Raw genomic sequence first — 14,665 nt, 5'->3', positions numbered from 1 at the left:
ATTAATAATCAGCAGATAATACGCGCCAATAATACGCTCCTTTATATGCCTATTAAAGTGCTTTAACCACTTAAAACTAAGCTTATTTATTGTCTAGCCGTTATTAGAGACCCTAAATGCCTATTAAGATGGTATATTAGCTTCCTAGTACCATACAGAGAGGTAGTTTTTGCCTTTATAAATAATAAAGGATAGAAGCACGTAGCCTAACGCGCTAATACCCTAAATTACCGTAACCTACTTATAATTGCCTGGTTATATAGCCTTTGGTCGATGCCGTTTTTTAAAGCCTATAATAACTTTTTGCTAGGTTATTATACCTATCTAGAAGCCAGATTCGTTAAAGTTGTATAAGTCTTTATCCTAGATACTATACTTGGCTTTTATATTACGTATAAGGTTAAACCAGGCTTATATAATTATTAGTTCTTCCTATTTATAACGCTGGTAGTCTAGCTTCTAACTATATCTTATTTTAAGCCCTAGGGTACGCTTAATAAAGCTATATAGCCAGTTTATGCCCACTAGGTCCATCCACCGCTCGGCTAATAGTTTATTAGCCATCTCTTAAATAGCATTAAGCGAAGGGGCAAATCCTCTTAAATCCAGCTTAAGTATATACCGTTTTATCGCCTCCTCTTCGGTTACTATAAGCTTTATTAAATTTGGCTTAGTATCGCGTCGTGGGGTAGTTCCGGCGCGTCGCGTCTATAGGCTCGAGAGGGGGACGTTAAAAGTGCGTGTAGCGCGTTAAATGCCGTAAATCTGCTTTGTATCGAGAGCCTGGATAGCAAGCTATATTTAAGCTTCTTTAGAAGTCGATTATAAATTCGTAGGTAGAGACATTATAGTGTCAAATATTTTAATGCGTGGTCTTAGCAAACTAACCAGCTCGCCTGTTTAACTAGCTCGCTCGTAAAATACGTTATCCTTTAATAAGTTAATTAATTGCTTAACTAGCGCTTTATAACTAACGCTAAAGGAGATTATATATAAGCCTTGCCTACTACTCTAGCTAAGTAGTAGTATATAGTGTTTCTAACGTCCATTAAGGTGCTAGGCCATTAGCTATACCTAGTGGAGAGGGTATCTCTAGAATTAGAAGCGACGATAAGACGCGTTAAGGATTGTACGGTAATAGGCCTATAGCAAGAAATCCACTTCTAATATTCTAATTTAAGAAGACAGATAGCCGTACCTTTCTATATATCTATAGAAATTCTTCTTTATTAATATAGTAGATTCCTTAACAGGCAAGACTAAGCACCTCTTCTCCGTATACATACTTAAGAGAAATATAGCAGCTTATATTAAGCGGCTAAAGAAGGTATAAGGTATACGTAGGCATATAAAGCATAATAATCTTATTAGCAGTACAGGATTAATCGAATTTAGGCGTTACGTGGCTACCGTGGCTGTCACGGCACTGACCTGACACGTTGTTATGATTTAGTGTTGTCATAACACGAGCACGGACCTGACCCCTGAGCGACGTGTATATATACCACCTCACCTCCTACATAGATCCTTACACGATATCGTTTGTCAATTATATACAGTCACCTCGTATATCGTACCTTGACAGTCCGCACGTACTGTGACAGTATATCGTGTCATCTTATACGCCCCCGGTAGGGCTTTATTTCCACCGTTCCAAAGCTACGTTCTAAAGCTTTAACCCTACCCCGGGCGGGAATTTTACCCTTATTCTATAACAATCTCTATATATTAAATCTATTTGAACTAGTCTCCTCTTTAAGTTTCTAAGCTAGTAGCAGGGAGACACCCTACAGGCTATAGTTTCTCTTCTTAGTCTTTAAGTTTCCTAGGCCAGCAGCAGAGAGATACCCTACGGGCTATAGTTCCTCTTCTTAGTCTCCAAGTCTCCGTATCTAGCCATACTTCTACTTCACATCCTAAGTTTCTAAGCCGGCTATAGGGAGACACCCTATAGGCTATATTCCTCGTGTCTTGATTACAGTATAAGACTATAGGTTACGATCTTGTCTCCATCTCCGTCTTTAAATCCGCATAGATACTACAAGTTTACCGTAATAAGAATCTACGTTTTAACCTCGATCTCCGCACCCCAAGCCTTTTAAGCCTATACTTTAACCTTAATCTCCGTAACCTCTAAGCCTTTTAAGTCTACGTCTTAACCTTAATCTCCGCACCCTAAGCCTTTTAAGAGTTAATATCCGCAATACGCCCCGCGGTTATAATTTTTTTCGTCTCCTTTATTTTACCCCTTCGCCTTCGGCTTTATTTAGTACTTAAGATAAGTACTAGCGGAGAGCAATATAGTAGGGATATAGGTAGGAGGGTCTAAGGACTATAAGGACAAGGACCTTTAAGGACTAGAAGGACGAGAACCTTTAAGGACTAAAAGGATGAGGATATATAGTCTATTTTTTTACTTCCGTATTTTTACTGCCGTTACTTAGCTCACAGGAGCTCGCCTTATTGGGAGGGATATACTATCACGGCACTGACCTAACACGTTATTATAATTTAGTGTTGTTATAACACGAGCACGGACCTAACCCCTGAGCGACGTGTATATATACCACCTCACCTCCTACATAGATCCTCACACGACATCGTTTGTCAATCATATACAGTCACCTCGTACATCGTACCTTGACAGTCCGCACGTACTGTGACAGTGGCCATTAAGAATAAGAAGGTAGTAGACTCCCTTTATACAAGACTGCGTACACTTATTAAAATACTAAATCCATTTATATCTTAGCTTATCTATAGTCTAGCCGTTATTACTAATAGCAAGTATCCAGTTAGTAGGTAGGCCTTAATACCAGCCTACCTAGTAGAGCTTTCCTACTAGGATAATAAAGGGTGGTATGGACCACCTAGTCGCGTTAACCGCTTTAATAGCTGTTACCTACTTATAATTACCTAGCTGAACAGTAATTATATAGCCTATAGTATTAGAGCTAGTAACAACCTTTAAAGTTATAGCTATACCCATTATAAATCCAGTCTTGTTAAAGTTGTAGGTATCTTTATTAAGTATGCTATACGCCTAACGCGTCTCCTCTACGAGCTTAAACTACGGGCCTATTATCTTTAGATCCTCGCATTTCGCGCGCTGCGAGTAAAATTTACGATTCCACTTTATTTAAAGCTCTAGCTAAGCGTTAATAAATCGTAATACCCAGTTCTTGCTAACTGGCTAAGGGGGAGGATTCTAGCCACGTGTAGCGAGTAATGTGTCTGCTATTTGTCGTACATTAATAATTGTAAGCTTTGCAGTGTGTGGGTATTGAATAAGCGACTTGATTGTGAATGTAGCTCTAAAGCCTCTATATATACACGAAGAAGGTGGAGGTAATAAGACATAAAATGGTAATAGGTAACTAAAATGGGAACAGTGATCTGCAAGTAATATTGATCTGCAATCAATATATAGGGTGGCGTTAACGCTGTCTTGGAGCCTTCCAAGCGGTAATCTTATATCTCAGTATAGTATCGGTAGTCGGTTACAATAATCTAGAAGGGAAATCCGTATTAGTTAAGCTCTAGGATCCACTAAACAAGTGACTGCTCCTTAGATAGCTATAGCTTTCGTTTTTTTAGCATTAGATAGCGCCTAGAGGAGTATACCGTTAACATGTCGGTAGAGAGTCGATCAATTAACGTTATATAGATATCCGGCTTGTTAGTAGCTTAAAACCTGCTAATTATAAATAGCCTGCATTGAAAGAGCCATTCTGCCTTCATTTTAAAGCTTCTAAATGTTGTGTTATGATGCCATAATTGATTTAATTAAAGACGTGTCTTTTTTTGGTGGGGTGGCTTACTAATGACGATGGTGCTGGAAGAGTCCTCTACGTTCGTTGCCTGCTTATATAAGCAGATTCCCTTTAGTTCCTTTTTGGACGACGTCCGTAAGCAACTACTTATAACTCCATAGGTATAGGCCTATATAAAGGCCTATATTCGTCGTAGATAGATTTGATAGATTTATATTTATTCATTTATCCTTAGATCTAGTTTATTAGGTTATAAGCACTTATTGCTACCAAGCTGCGACGTTAGAAGATTGACACCTTATTATAGGCTGCATAAAGGGTTATTATACCCATGCTAGGTTATATCTTACTGCTCTATATTTGACGCCTTACCATAGGCCGCATTAAGGGTTACTACACCTACATATAAAGTTATTCCTTATTATTAAAATTACGCGTTAAAATCGTTAGTTTACGCGTTAAAAATCCTTTTGTTTACGCGTTAAATTTATTTATTTACGCGTCGCCATGGGTAAAGACTGTCCAGGCATTCAACGCCTTAAGAAAGATGGTTTAAATTAGCATTAATATTGGACACAGCTCAGCACGTACCTACGTGGTAAGGGCCTTCTGCATATTATTTAAGAAGATACGGCCCTACTCTACCCAAAGCTTTAGGAAGAAAAACCTACAATATCTATCGATTAAGTACCAAAGGACGCCGGTAAGGAGGAGCGAGACAAGATCCTTAAGAGGTCTTAAATTATTGCGGATACTAATGACTTAATCCGCTTAACTAATAAAGTACTCTCCAACGAGTACTAAAAGGAGTTTAAATAGTTCAATAAGGACAACGGTAAAGTTTATTTAGTTATCCTTAGTATAATTAACAATAAGATTCTTACTGCCTTAGAGTATAAGTAGACGGTAAAGGACTATATTAATTACCTTAAGCAGACATTTAAGGCCTGTGGCTTAATCTATAAGGCTAACGTATAGGAGACTTTTGTTAAGCTCCGCTTCTAATTAGACTAAGCAGTTACTACTTTCTTAAGCTATTACTAAGAAGCGGTTTAAGGAGTTAAGTAGGTAAAGCTTGCCCTAGATAACAAGATTATTAACTATTAATTTATCAACGCCGTTAACGAACACTTCCCTATATAGGCTTAAATCCAACGTAATAAGATTCGCGACGGCTATATAATCTCACTACCCTAATTAATCACTAACCTCACTGACGAGGCCTGGCAGAAGGACTTACCTAAGAGCTTTACCTCGGTTAATAAGCCACTAGGTAACTTACGTTCAAATAAGTAGTCCGGTTAAGGACGCGGTAACGGTTATAGTTATAGCAATAGTCGCGGCGGAGGTAGGGGAGCCAGTTACGGTGCCTTATTAGGCAATTAAGGCTCTGCTAAGGATGCTTTAAATAGGTATGGGTGGTGTAAGTAAGGTTATCTAGGTGGCGAGGAGGGCTGCTAGATGAAGTACGCCTACTTAAGGCCCGAATGGTGGAGACCTAGAGAAAGGCGACCTTAGCGCTTAGGTAATAGAGCAGCCTTAAATACAAATAAGGCCTCTAAGGGGACATCCAATCGCCTATTTTAAGCTACCAATTCGGTAACTAGATTAATCTTTGCTATACAGGTTATTGGGCCAGCAGCTATAGCTTTAGAAACAAATATTAAGGACTCCTAAATAGCCGACAGTTGCTTAAATATTTATATATGTAACGATATTAGGAGGTTCGTATAATATAAGGAAATTAAACCTATTTAAATCCAGACAGGAGGAGGCCTAATAAAGGCTATTGGCGTTAGATTAGTCGAGCTTATAGTTACCCAAACTAACCACTCTACCTATATAATTACATTTACTAAAGTATATTACTGTCCTAACTTCTTTATAAATATTGTCTTGCTTAGCATTCTACGAGGGAAGGGAGCCTTCTTTAATGGTCTCTATAATATGATTAACTTTATTAAAGATCGGGTAGAAATAGCCTATACCCTATGCATTAACGGACTTAATATATTTATACTGGTAGATAACCCCGTGGAGGTTCCTTTTGTAATAGCTCTAGCTACCGCACGATCGCGCCTCTATAAGAAAGGCGTGCTTACTAAAGCTACTATAGAGACTTGGTATAAGAGACTATAACACCTTTCTTCTAACTAGATACGTCTCCTTACTAGGAGTATAAAGGGGATTATAGTTATTAAGGATAAGCCATTTTACTACGAGGACTGTTACCTTAGAAAGGCCAAGAAATAAATATTAAGACGCCCTTAATGACGCAGCAATTGCATATTTGAAAAGGTGCATATTAACGTAGTTGGGCCATTAAAACACGAAGGTCTCTACGGTAAGAAGTACTAGGTACTACTTACTAATAACCGAATACGCTTTAAATGGATCTACTATATATTAAATAGAGGCTCCGCGGCCTCTACCTTAAAGCAGTTCGTCTATATAATTAAGACTTAAACAGGGATAATAATTGGTTGCTTCCGATTAGATAGAGCTGCTAAGTGGTTTAGTAAGGACTTAACTGATTTCTTTAAGGACGAGGGTATACTTACTAAGGTCTCTACCCTATATACCATACACTAGAATAAAATAATAGAGAAGGCTAACTACCTAGTCAAAGAAAGGGTTAGGGTGATGTTAATTAAGACTTAATTACCACTAAAGCTCTGGCCTAAAGTTGCTAAGGTAGCTATATATAGGCTTAATATATTACCTATATTAGTTAATAAGGATAAAGCTCCGCCCGCTTAAGCAATGGCTTACGCCCTAGGTAATACCGACTCTATAATTACATACGCTAACTAGAAGATCTATGGCTGTCCCGCCTACGTCTATATTAATAAAAAAGACCCTTAGCGGTAATAGGGTAATAAGTTTGTTACAAAAGCTTAGAAAGGACAATTAGTTGGCTATAAAGGTTTATATATATATCGCGTCTATCTACTTTATAAAAATAGGGTTGTTTAATTAAGCAGCGTCACCTTTAACGAATTAGGAACCTTTCTTACTACACTAATCAGTGAGGAAGAAGGTGGCGATAATAATATCTGCTAGATACCACTTAAGGAACTTCCTACCGAAGACACTGCACTAGAGGTCTCTCGGTTACCGCAGGAAAGAAGTAAGGCTTCTCGGTCACTGTAGGAAGGAAGTGAGGCTTCTTAGTTACCGCAGGAGGTAGACTAGGTCTCTCGGGCCTCGCAGTTAGGGGGTGACTCTTAGTTAGGAAGTGCCTCTGACGATTACGATATCGCACCCTAGCCTAATTGACCTCCCCTTACTAATGATAAACAGGCAGGCCTTGACCAGCAAGAGCTACCTGATCTAGGAGGATACCTCCATAAGGAAACGACTCCCCTAAGGGATATTTACTAGGAGAATCTGGAATAGATTCTAACTAAGTACTTGGAGGAAGAAGTTAAGATTAATATATGTGATATGGTGAATACGCGCACGCGATTAAAGCTATGGCTTAACTATAGCGTACTCTATAGAACCGGAAGGAAGGAGCCGGCTATAAAGGCCACCTACCTTACCCTATCCTTCGCCTATATATTTATAAGTGCTCTATTACAGCCTTAGTAGATAAGGATAACTAAAGGACTACCTCCAAAGCCACGGAACTGGAAGGAAGCCATAAATTTAATATTTGAGAGGGAGTGGAAGGCTGCGGCGGATAAGGAATAGGAGTCTTAAATAGTTAATAACTTATTTAAGATTGTCGAACTTCCACCCGGAGCTAAGGCTTTACCCATTAAATGGGTCTTTTTGTATAAATTTAATGAGAATAACGTCCTATTTAGATGGAAAGCACGGCTGGTATTACGCGGTAATAAGTAGCGCCTAGGGATTGACTATGGCGATACGTTCGCAGGCGTTGTTTAACCTAGTATATTTAAGCTACTAATGGCCCTAATTACTGCATACGATCTAGAGTGCGAACACTTGGACGTAATTATGGCCTTCCTTAATGGGAAGCTTGACCGTAAAAACATCTATATTTAGCTGCCAGAAGGATACCGCCAGTATTAAAAGGACGGCGTTGCTCTTATAGGCCTACTGCTTAAGGCTCTCTACGGTCTTAAGCAGGCGCTACGTCTTTAGTATAAGGAGCTTAAGAGCTTCCTTATTACCCTTAAATATATGCTAATTCCAGCTGACTTATGCGTCTTTATTAGCTAGCAAAGCGGCCAAATTATTATTATCTACGTTAATGATTTTATCTTAATTGGACGAGATATATAGACAATTGAACTGCTTAAAGAAGCACTTAGGAATAAGTATAAAGTAAGAGACTTAGGCCTAATTGCGTACTACCTAGGTATTTAAATTATAAGGAACCGATAGGCGTGCTTAATTCGACTAGTACAGGACGCCTATATTAGGAAGATCCTATATATATTTTATATAGACGATTACGCACCAGCCTTTATACCAATTCACCCCTCTACGGTAGACTTTAAGCTATATGAGGATTAAGCTCCGCCGGAGCTAATAAAATGGTATTAATCGCTAATAGGCTCTCTACTTTATCTATATAATTGGACTCGGCCTAATATAGCCTAGGCCGTAGGAAAGCTCTGTTAGTTCCTATATAACCCTGCCGAACTACATATAGAAGCCGTAATGTAGATACTCGCCTACTATGCAGGAATAATTGACTTAGGTATAGAGTTCGGCTTCCCCTAAGGGCAATAACTACCTCCAAAAGCCTTTGCTGAGGTATTAGTTACGGACTATACTACCCCTAATTGCAATAGGGAGTATAGCGGAAGCCTACTAGGTGATATACCTGACCTACAGCTATATAGCTATAGTGATGTAGCGTTCGTAGATGCGGTTGATAGGAAGTTAACTTCCGGCTATATCTATAAGCTAGTAGGTGGCCTAGTTTCACATAAATTAAGCAAGTAGTTAATTCTTATAACCTTAACTACGGAGGCTGAGTACGTAGCAATAACGTATGCGGCTAAGGAAGCCTTATGGCTCCGTCAATTGCTTACTAACTTAGGCTACACTAAAAAGGATCTACTACCGATACATTTATATAGCGACAATTAACCAGCCATTAGCCTTGCTAAAAGTGATAACTACCACGCGCGCACTAAGCACTTTGAGCTATACTGGTACTACATTTGTGACAAGGTTTAAAGCGGCGTAATTCACCTACAGTACGTTCCTATAAGCAGCATGGTGGCAGACGGTCTTACAAAGCCACTATCAACGGCTTAGTTTAAGAACTTCGTTAAGCAGCTAGGCCTTGTTTAATGTGATATAGACACTAAACCTAAGTAGGAAATCATACACAGGTCGGCAAAACCTCAGAGGGTACGCCATTTGATAATTCTAACCCACGCTAACGACTTTTAAATAGGGGATGAGAACAATATAGAGCTTAAGACGGGTGATCGATTATAGCTTAGGGAGAGGTTAAATAGGACCTATAATACACTTAGAGGATTACGAGGTGTTTCTTTTATATATTATTAAGTTCAATACTGATTTAGGAAGGATCTGCTTCTGTTTTGGTGGAGTACTAGGGGGTGTAACGATGGTGCTGGAAGAGTCCTCCACGTTCGTTGCCTGCTTACATAAGCAGATTCCCTTTGGTTCCTTTTTGGACGACGTCCGTAAGCAACCACTTATGACTCCGTAGGTATAGGCCTATATAAAGGCCTATATTCGTCGTAGATAGATTCGATAGATTTATATTTATTTATTTATCCTCAGATCTAGTTCATCAACTAACTAGTGTGGCTTACTAACTGGTGAAACACGTTATAGAAAGTTAGTATTATTAATAGAGATAAAATAGGGATCCTATTGCTTATAGGTATATTATAAAAAGAGAATAGAGTAATTATAAAAGAATAGCTAGAGATATGGAAGCTAAAAGCTAAGATATAGTAAAAATAGTCTACTAAAAGATAAGACAAATAGTGTTATTAATAAAAAGACGCGTAAGAGGCGACAGCTTATAAACTAGAAGAAAATTAAAATTAAAATATTATTATTAAAACCTATTTTAGGTAAATAGGGATAGTGGCTAATAGACGCGTTATATAGGACAACCTCTAGATTAACTTATAACAAACTCTTATAATAAAAAAGGTAAATCCCATCTAATTTTTATTATTATTATTATTATAGTTCTATTATAAAGGTATTATAAAGAGCTATAGTAGAAGAAGAGCGGAGGAACTAAAGACAAAGTAAGGTTTTATACTAGTAAAAAACTGGCTATAAGCTGTATTATAGAGTACCTTTCCACTAAAAAATTTCCCTAGTAGTTTTAGCCGGAACTCTATAAAAGCTTAGTAGAGGTAAAGTCTTAGAGAACTAAGACCCTTAAAGGGGAGGTAATTGTAATAGAATCCCCTAGAAGGTATATATTAGATAAAATAGTAGAAGGTTTTATCTATATTCTATCTATATTCTATCTACGTCCTAAAGGACACGATTAGACAGATAAGGGGTAAAGGGTTTTACTAGCGTCTTAAAAGGATTATATAGGGAGCTAGTTCTCCTCTAAAGAAGAACTAGCAATTAGTCTCTAAATAGAAGAGGTTAGAAAGCATTTGTCCTTTATTACGTAAAGCTCGTTTTACCTTAACTTATCTTCTACTTACCTATAACTCTTATTCTATACTATTAATTAGATAATTATACGTTCGGGTTAAACTGGCCTCTAATATTAATAGAGTGCTAGTACTAAAGCAATTTCTAGTATAATATATAAGGTTTAAGTTAGTATCTTAACCCTAGGGTAAATAATCTTCTATTAAAGCTAAGATAATAATAAATAGGCAAAATAGGGCTATATAGATATTAGAAGTAAAGACTAAGAATATAAATAGCTATAAAAATAATACTAAAGAGGAGAATAAATAAGAAGTAAGGTAGGGAGAAAAAGAGGGTTAGAGGATATATAATATCGCTCTCCCCAAATCTAGTGCGACGGTAGTATATAGGCCCTAGGAGCGGAAATGCCGGTTAAACATTTAGAAGTTAGCTAAGAGGGTGCGTATCTCGGTATTAGTCGTAATTAGAAGGTCAGCGTTAAGGAGCGGGTGCGGGGCACCGAAGGTGGGGCCTTATAGCAGGGGTATCATAAAGGCAGAAGCGGAATTCGAGAGAGAAAGAGCTGGTAGAGAGGGTGGTAAAGGTAATAAAGCATTTTATAGACGTTAAAAGCGGCGGTCGACTAAGCGAGAGAGCGATACCCGAAAACGGTTGTCGGGGCCCCGCTAAACTCAAAGAGGCAGCGCACCTGGACACAGAATACACCAAAAAAGGCTTAATTAAAGGTTGTAGATCGTAATATAGAGGATATCGTTATATACCCCATATCGTACTAAGGAGGTTTGACTGTAATGCAGAGATGTAGAAAATAGGCCAAATGTTTAGCACCAATTTTGCAAATATTTCATGTCATCATAAGTTAGCTGTAATTATGTAATCATCCAGCCAGCTCAGCCATGAATCCAAACTTCCCCTGAATACCAGGCAGAATTACAACAGGCACCTTCTTTGCTACCACTGCTTCCTCACCTGGCAACGCCATAGGTGCCGAAAACCCTACTACCCTCAACGCAATAATGTGGCACTCGGAACAGATAATCGTCTTTGCAGACTCACTCATGCGAGTATACACGCACGTCGAACAGAAAGCATGGTTGCACGTTCGCAATATACAATCGCAAAGATTCTGCTTACAGCTGGAACACGCAACGCGCTGAGAATGCGCGACGGACAGGCCCTCGTCCACACCTAGTGAGGCGTCCATCTCCGAGACCGACTTGATCACCCGGAAGTTTGCCGCGCCTGACGTTTGTGCGGCTGGGCCGCCATTGTAACTGCTGAAGAATGGGATGCCTGCCTCGAGATATGTTCGCAGAGTAATAGGTGTCGGGGGCGTCACCATCCCTGTAATGGCCTCGAATGCAACTGAATTCAACACTTGCACACTGATCATGCCAATGGCTGACTTGTTCCAACGTGAAGACCGGTGTATGTCGCGGTCTGGTAGGATTTGCTGGCGCAGGCGGCCCCCGGCTGCGATGCCCATTGTCCAGCCGTCCTCGGTAGATGGCTTCTGCTTTGGAGACGGCGTGGAGGGTGATCGAGCTATAGCGTCTGGCGGAACAGCTATTGGAGAATGTGCGCTCGATTTTTGTGTGGGAGGTGGCGGGTAAGACAGAGAAGCGTTTGGGAGACCGACCGGCGAATAACATGCGACCGGTTGTAGGTGGGGGGGTGGCCTCCCGTAAGAGTACTGGGGTGCTTGGGGGCTACCAGACGATTGCAGTACAGGCGCACTACATGGTGCTCCATACATTCCGGCAGCGGCAGACTGTGGAAGATGGTAGGCCTCTTTTCTTCGTCTGAACATCGAAAAACTGTTTTTCGGGGGCCGATATACGTTGCCAATGGGTTGCTGGGCTGCTGGCTTAGCTTTCCTATCGGACTTCACGGCTATAAGTTCGGGGAGAGTAACGGTCGTGGACATCGACTCTTCGAAACCAATAATGCCATCATCTATCAAAGTAGAGTTTGGATTCAAAACCTTTGGTCTGGACGATAAGTCGAGCGAAAAGTTGTCCTTGCCCGATTCGCTCATGACATCGAGAACTTTCTGGACCTTGTCAAACGGTGAGAATTCCCTAGTGGTCATCGTTTGTTTTGAAAATCGTGATTTAAATGTAATTTTCAGCTTCGTTCTGTAGAGCGCATCGAGTGGGTATATCTGTTTATCGAGACTAATCCCGATTAGCTCACGAAGAAGAACCCGTCTTTGCTCTTGGACGTGACCTCCCATAACGACATCTCCGTTCCCATCTTGCACAATGAAGATGTCAATTCCAGACTGAAGGTTATAATAAGCCGCACTTGCCACAGAAGGGTTTGGAAGCCACTCGTATCCCACATCACATCTAGTATTGAATTGGATAACCAGTTTTGCCGTTGTGGGAATGACCTCGAGCTGTAATCCGCCAACGTCTTCCTTTCCAGTCATTTGCTTCTCAATAGAATAGCCACTGCCAATGGGCATTGCAATGAATTGTCTCACCGTGTCTCTGCTGACAGCTATCCCATCCAGATGCTCTTGTGGCGGTACGATTACATAATCCTGTTTGCGAGTCTTCTCTGAGGATTCAGGCTGATCCCACTTGCGGCCAGATACGACATTGATGCCACCGACGAACACTCGGACGGCATATTCGTGAATCGGAGACCATGATGCCAGTGTGAAAGATATCCACATAGCTTCTCGCTGGTACATTGGAAAGAAGACGCCCGACTTCTTTGCTATGTCTAGTAAGCTTGAGTTGTTGGACTTGTGTAATTTTTCGCTGTATGCGGCGACATTCTGAAGATGGAAGAGGCCGAATTGAGCAGGCAGGTTGTGAACCTTACCATCCTCGGGGACGCGTAAGGTTCTGTAGAATCCTATCTGAAATCCACCGTTGATCACTAATTGGGAGTCAGTGCACTGAACGTGGACTTGTAGTCGTGATAGATAGGCGGTGAACGGCTCTTTTCGATTGATCCGAAGGCCTTTCTGTGGGTCGTAGCATGATGGGCCATCCGCAACAAGAAGAGGCCATTCAGGTATCCCCTCCGATTCCGCTACAGGTACTGTAATTGGCAGCGCATTCGCAGAATAGGAAGTGGACAATTCTTTGTATTGGAACCCAACTGGCGGAAGGTAACCTTTTTCATGTGTCAGAACAAGATCTACTACCTTAGACAGATGACCAAGGGACGACTGAAAGAGTATCTGGCCCTCTGTCTGGTCATATGAAAGAGAATTGCAAAAGCCTTCTTTAGGTACTCTTCTAATAGAACAGAGCTAGGGCCCAAGTCCATAGGAGCTCATTTTTTCAGTGACTTACCTCGTCGAGTAATCAAATCCGAAAGTTCAGAAAGTGTGTTGTATAAAGACATCGTGATGACCAGTTTGAAGAGACTGGGGTTATTTGGCTTTCGCAGGCCTCTTAATTCCAGTGTGACAGTAGAATCCGGTATTACAACTGGCTCTTTTGTATCGATATCGGGCGAGAACAGGGTTGAATCGACAACTGAATCCGGCCCTGGCGGAGGTATTTGGTTCGGGGCGGGATAACGCGGTTTTGGGTATGGTATTGGAGGATAGGAACTATTTACGTCTTCACCCGGCAGCTCATGAATCGGATATGATTCGGGAATTCGAGGGATGTCTTCACTAGGCAACTCATGAATCAGACTGCGCTGGGCTGCCGTGGCTGGTGTCTGGATTGACATCCAACTCGCAAATCCGGAGAAGGTCGTGACATCGTCTTGGTTACTCATATTTACAACAATGCGAGGAATGATTACTGAAATCTTGATGAGAAATTTTTGCCGGGCGGCGACCTCTACTTATACCCCGCCAGAGTATAAAGGTGTCAGTTGAGAATTTTCAGCCGCAAAAAAGAAATTATCTGTTGGCGTGGATCTTCTATTAGGCTCTTAACCTAAAATTATCTAATTTAATAATAATAACGTATATAAAATTTTCTTAAATAATTACCTATTTCTTTTAGTTATAGAAAGATATTATATAAAGATAAGTTTAATTAGCGTTAATAAGTATTTATCTTTTTATTAATATCTAGACGTCCTTAAATAATTACCTCCTTCTTACAGTCTGCGCCTACTATATTAATAGCTAGGAAAACCAAATAAAAACTCTTTTTACCCTTTATACAGCACTTAGTTATAGTAAAGCTAAATAATAAAATACTCTTTTTTTAGTTTTAAAGGAGTATAGGATTAGATAAAAGCTTAGAGCTATTATTATAGATAATTCTATAATAAATAATACCCTCTATTATATAATCTATAAGTATCTTACTAATAAT

The 14,665-nt window shown here is 40.0% G+C and overlaps 1 protein-coding gene across 1 annotated transcript; it reads right to left on the bottom strand.

Moving 5' to 3' along the window:
- Window positions 1-11,125: 11,125 nt before the first annotated feature.
- On the bottom strand, window positions 11,126-14,104 carry K441DRAFT_105597 (uncharacterized protein). Its single transcript, XM_067639926.1, has 2 exons — window positions 13,679-14,104; window positions 11,126-13,496 (listed from the first exon to the last, which is right to left on the bottom strand). Exons 1-2 carry the CDS (start codon window positions 14,064-14,066, stop codon window positions 11,242-11,244), a joined length of 2,643 nt encoding a protein of 880 aa, XP_067510086.1. The 5' UTR covers window positions 14,067-14,104; the 3' UTR covers window positions 11,126-11,241.
- Window positions 14,105-14,665: the final 561 nt, after the last annotated feature.

The sequence above is a fragment of the Cenococcum geophilum genome (genome assembly GCF_001692895.1).
Source record: "Cenococcum geophilum 1.58 unplaced genomic scaffold K441scaffold_2, whole genome shotgun sequence".
NCBI lineage: Eukaryota > Fungi > Ascomycota > Dothideomycetes > Gloniales > Gloniaceae > Cenococcum > Cenococcum geophilum.
The sequence above is the reverse complement of the archived record's forward strand: the minus strand, read 5'-3'. Positions and strand labels throughout refer to the sequence as shown.

Excerpts from the sequence above, each read along its gene's own strand:
- K441DRAFT_105597 (XM_067639926.1), bottom strand. The coding sequence starts at position 14,066 with ATGTCAATCCAGACACCAGCCACGGCAGCCCAGCGCAGTCTGATTCAT. Across the intron at positions 13,497-13,678 it reads GGATTTGATTACTCGACGAG|GTTACCTTCCGCCAGTTGGG; the intron begins GTAAGTCACTGA and ends CACATGAAAAAG.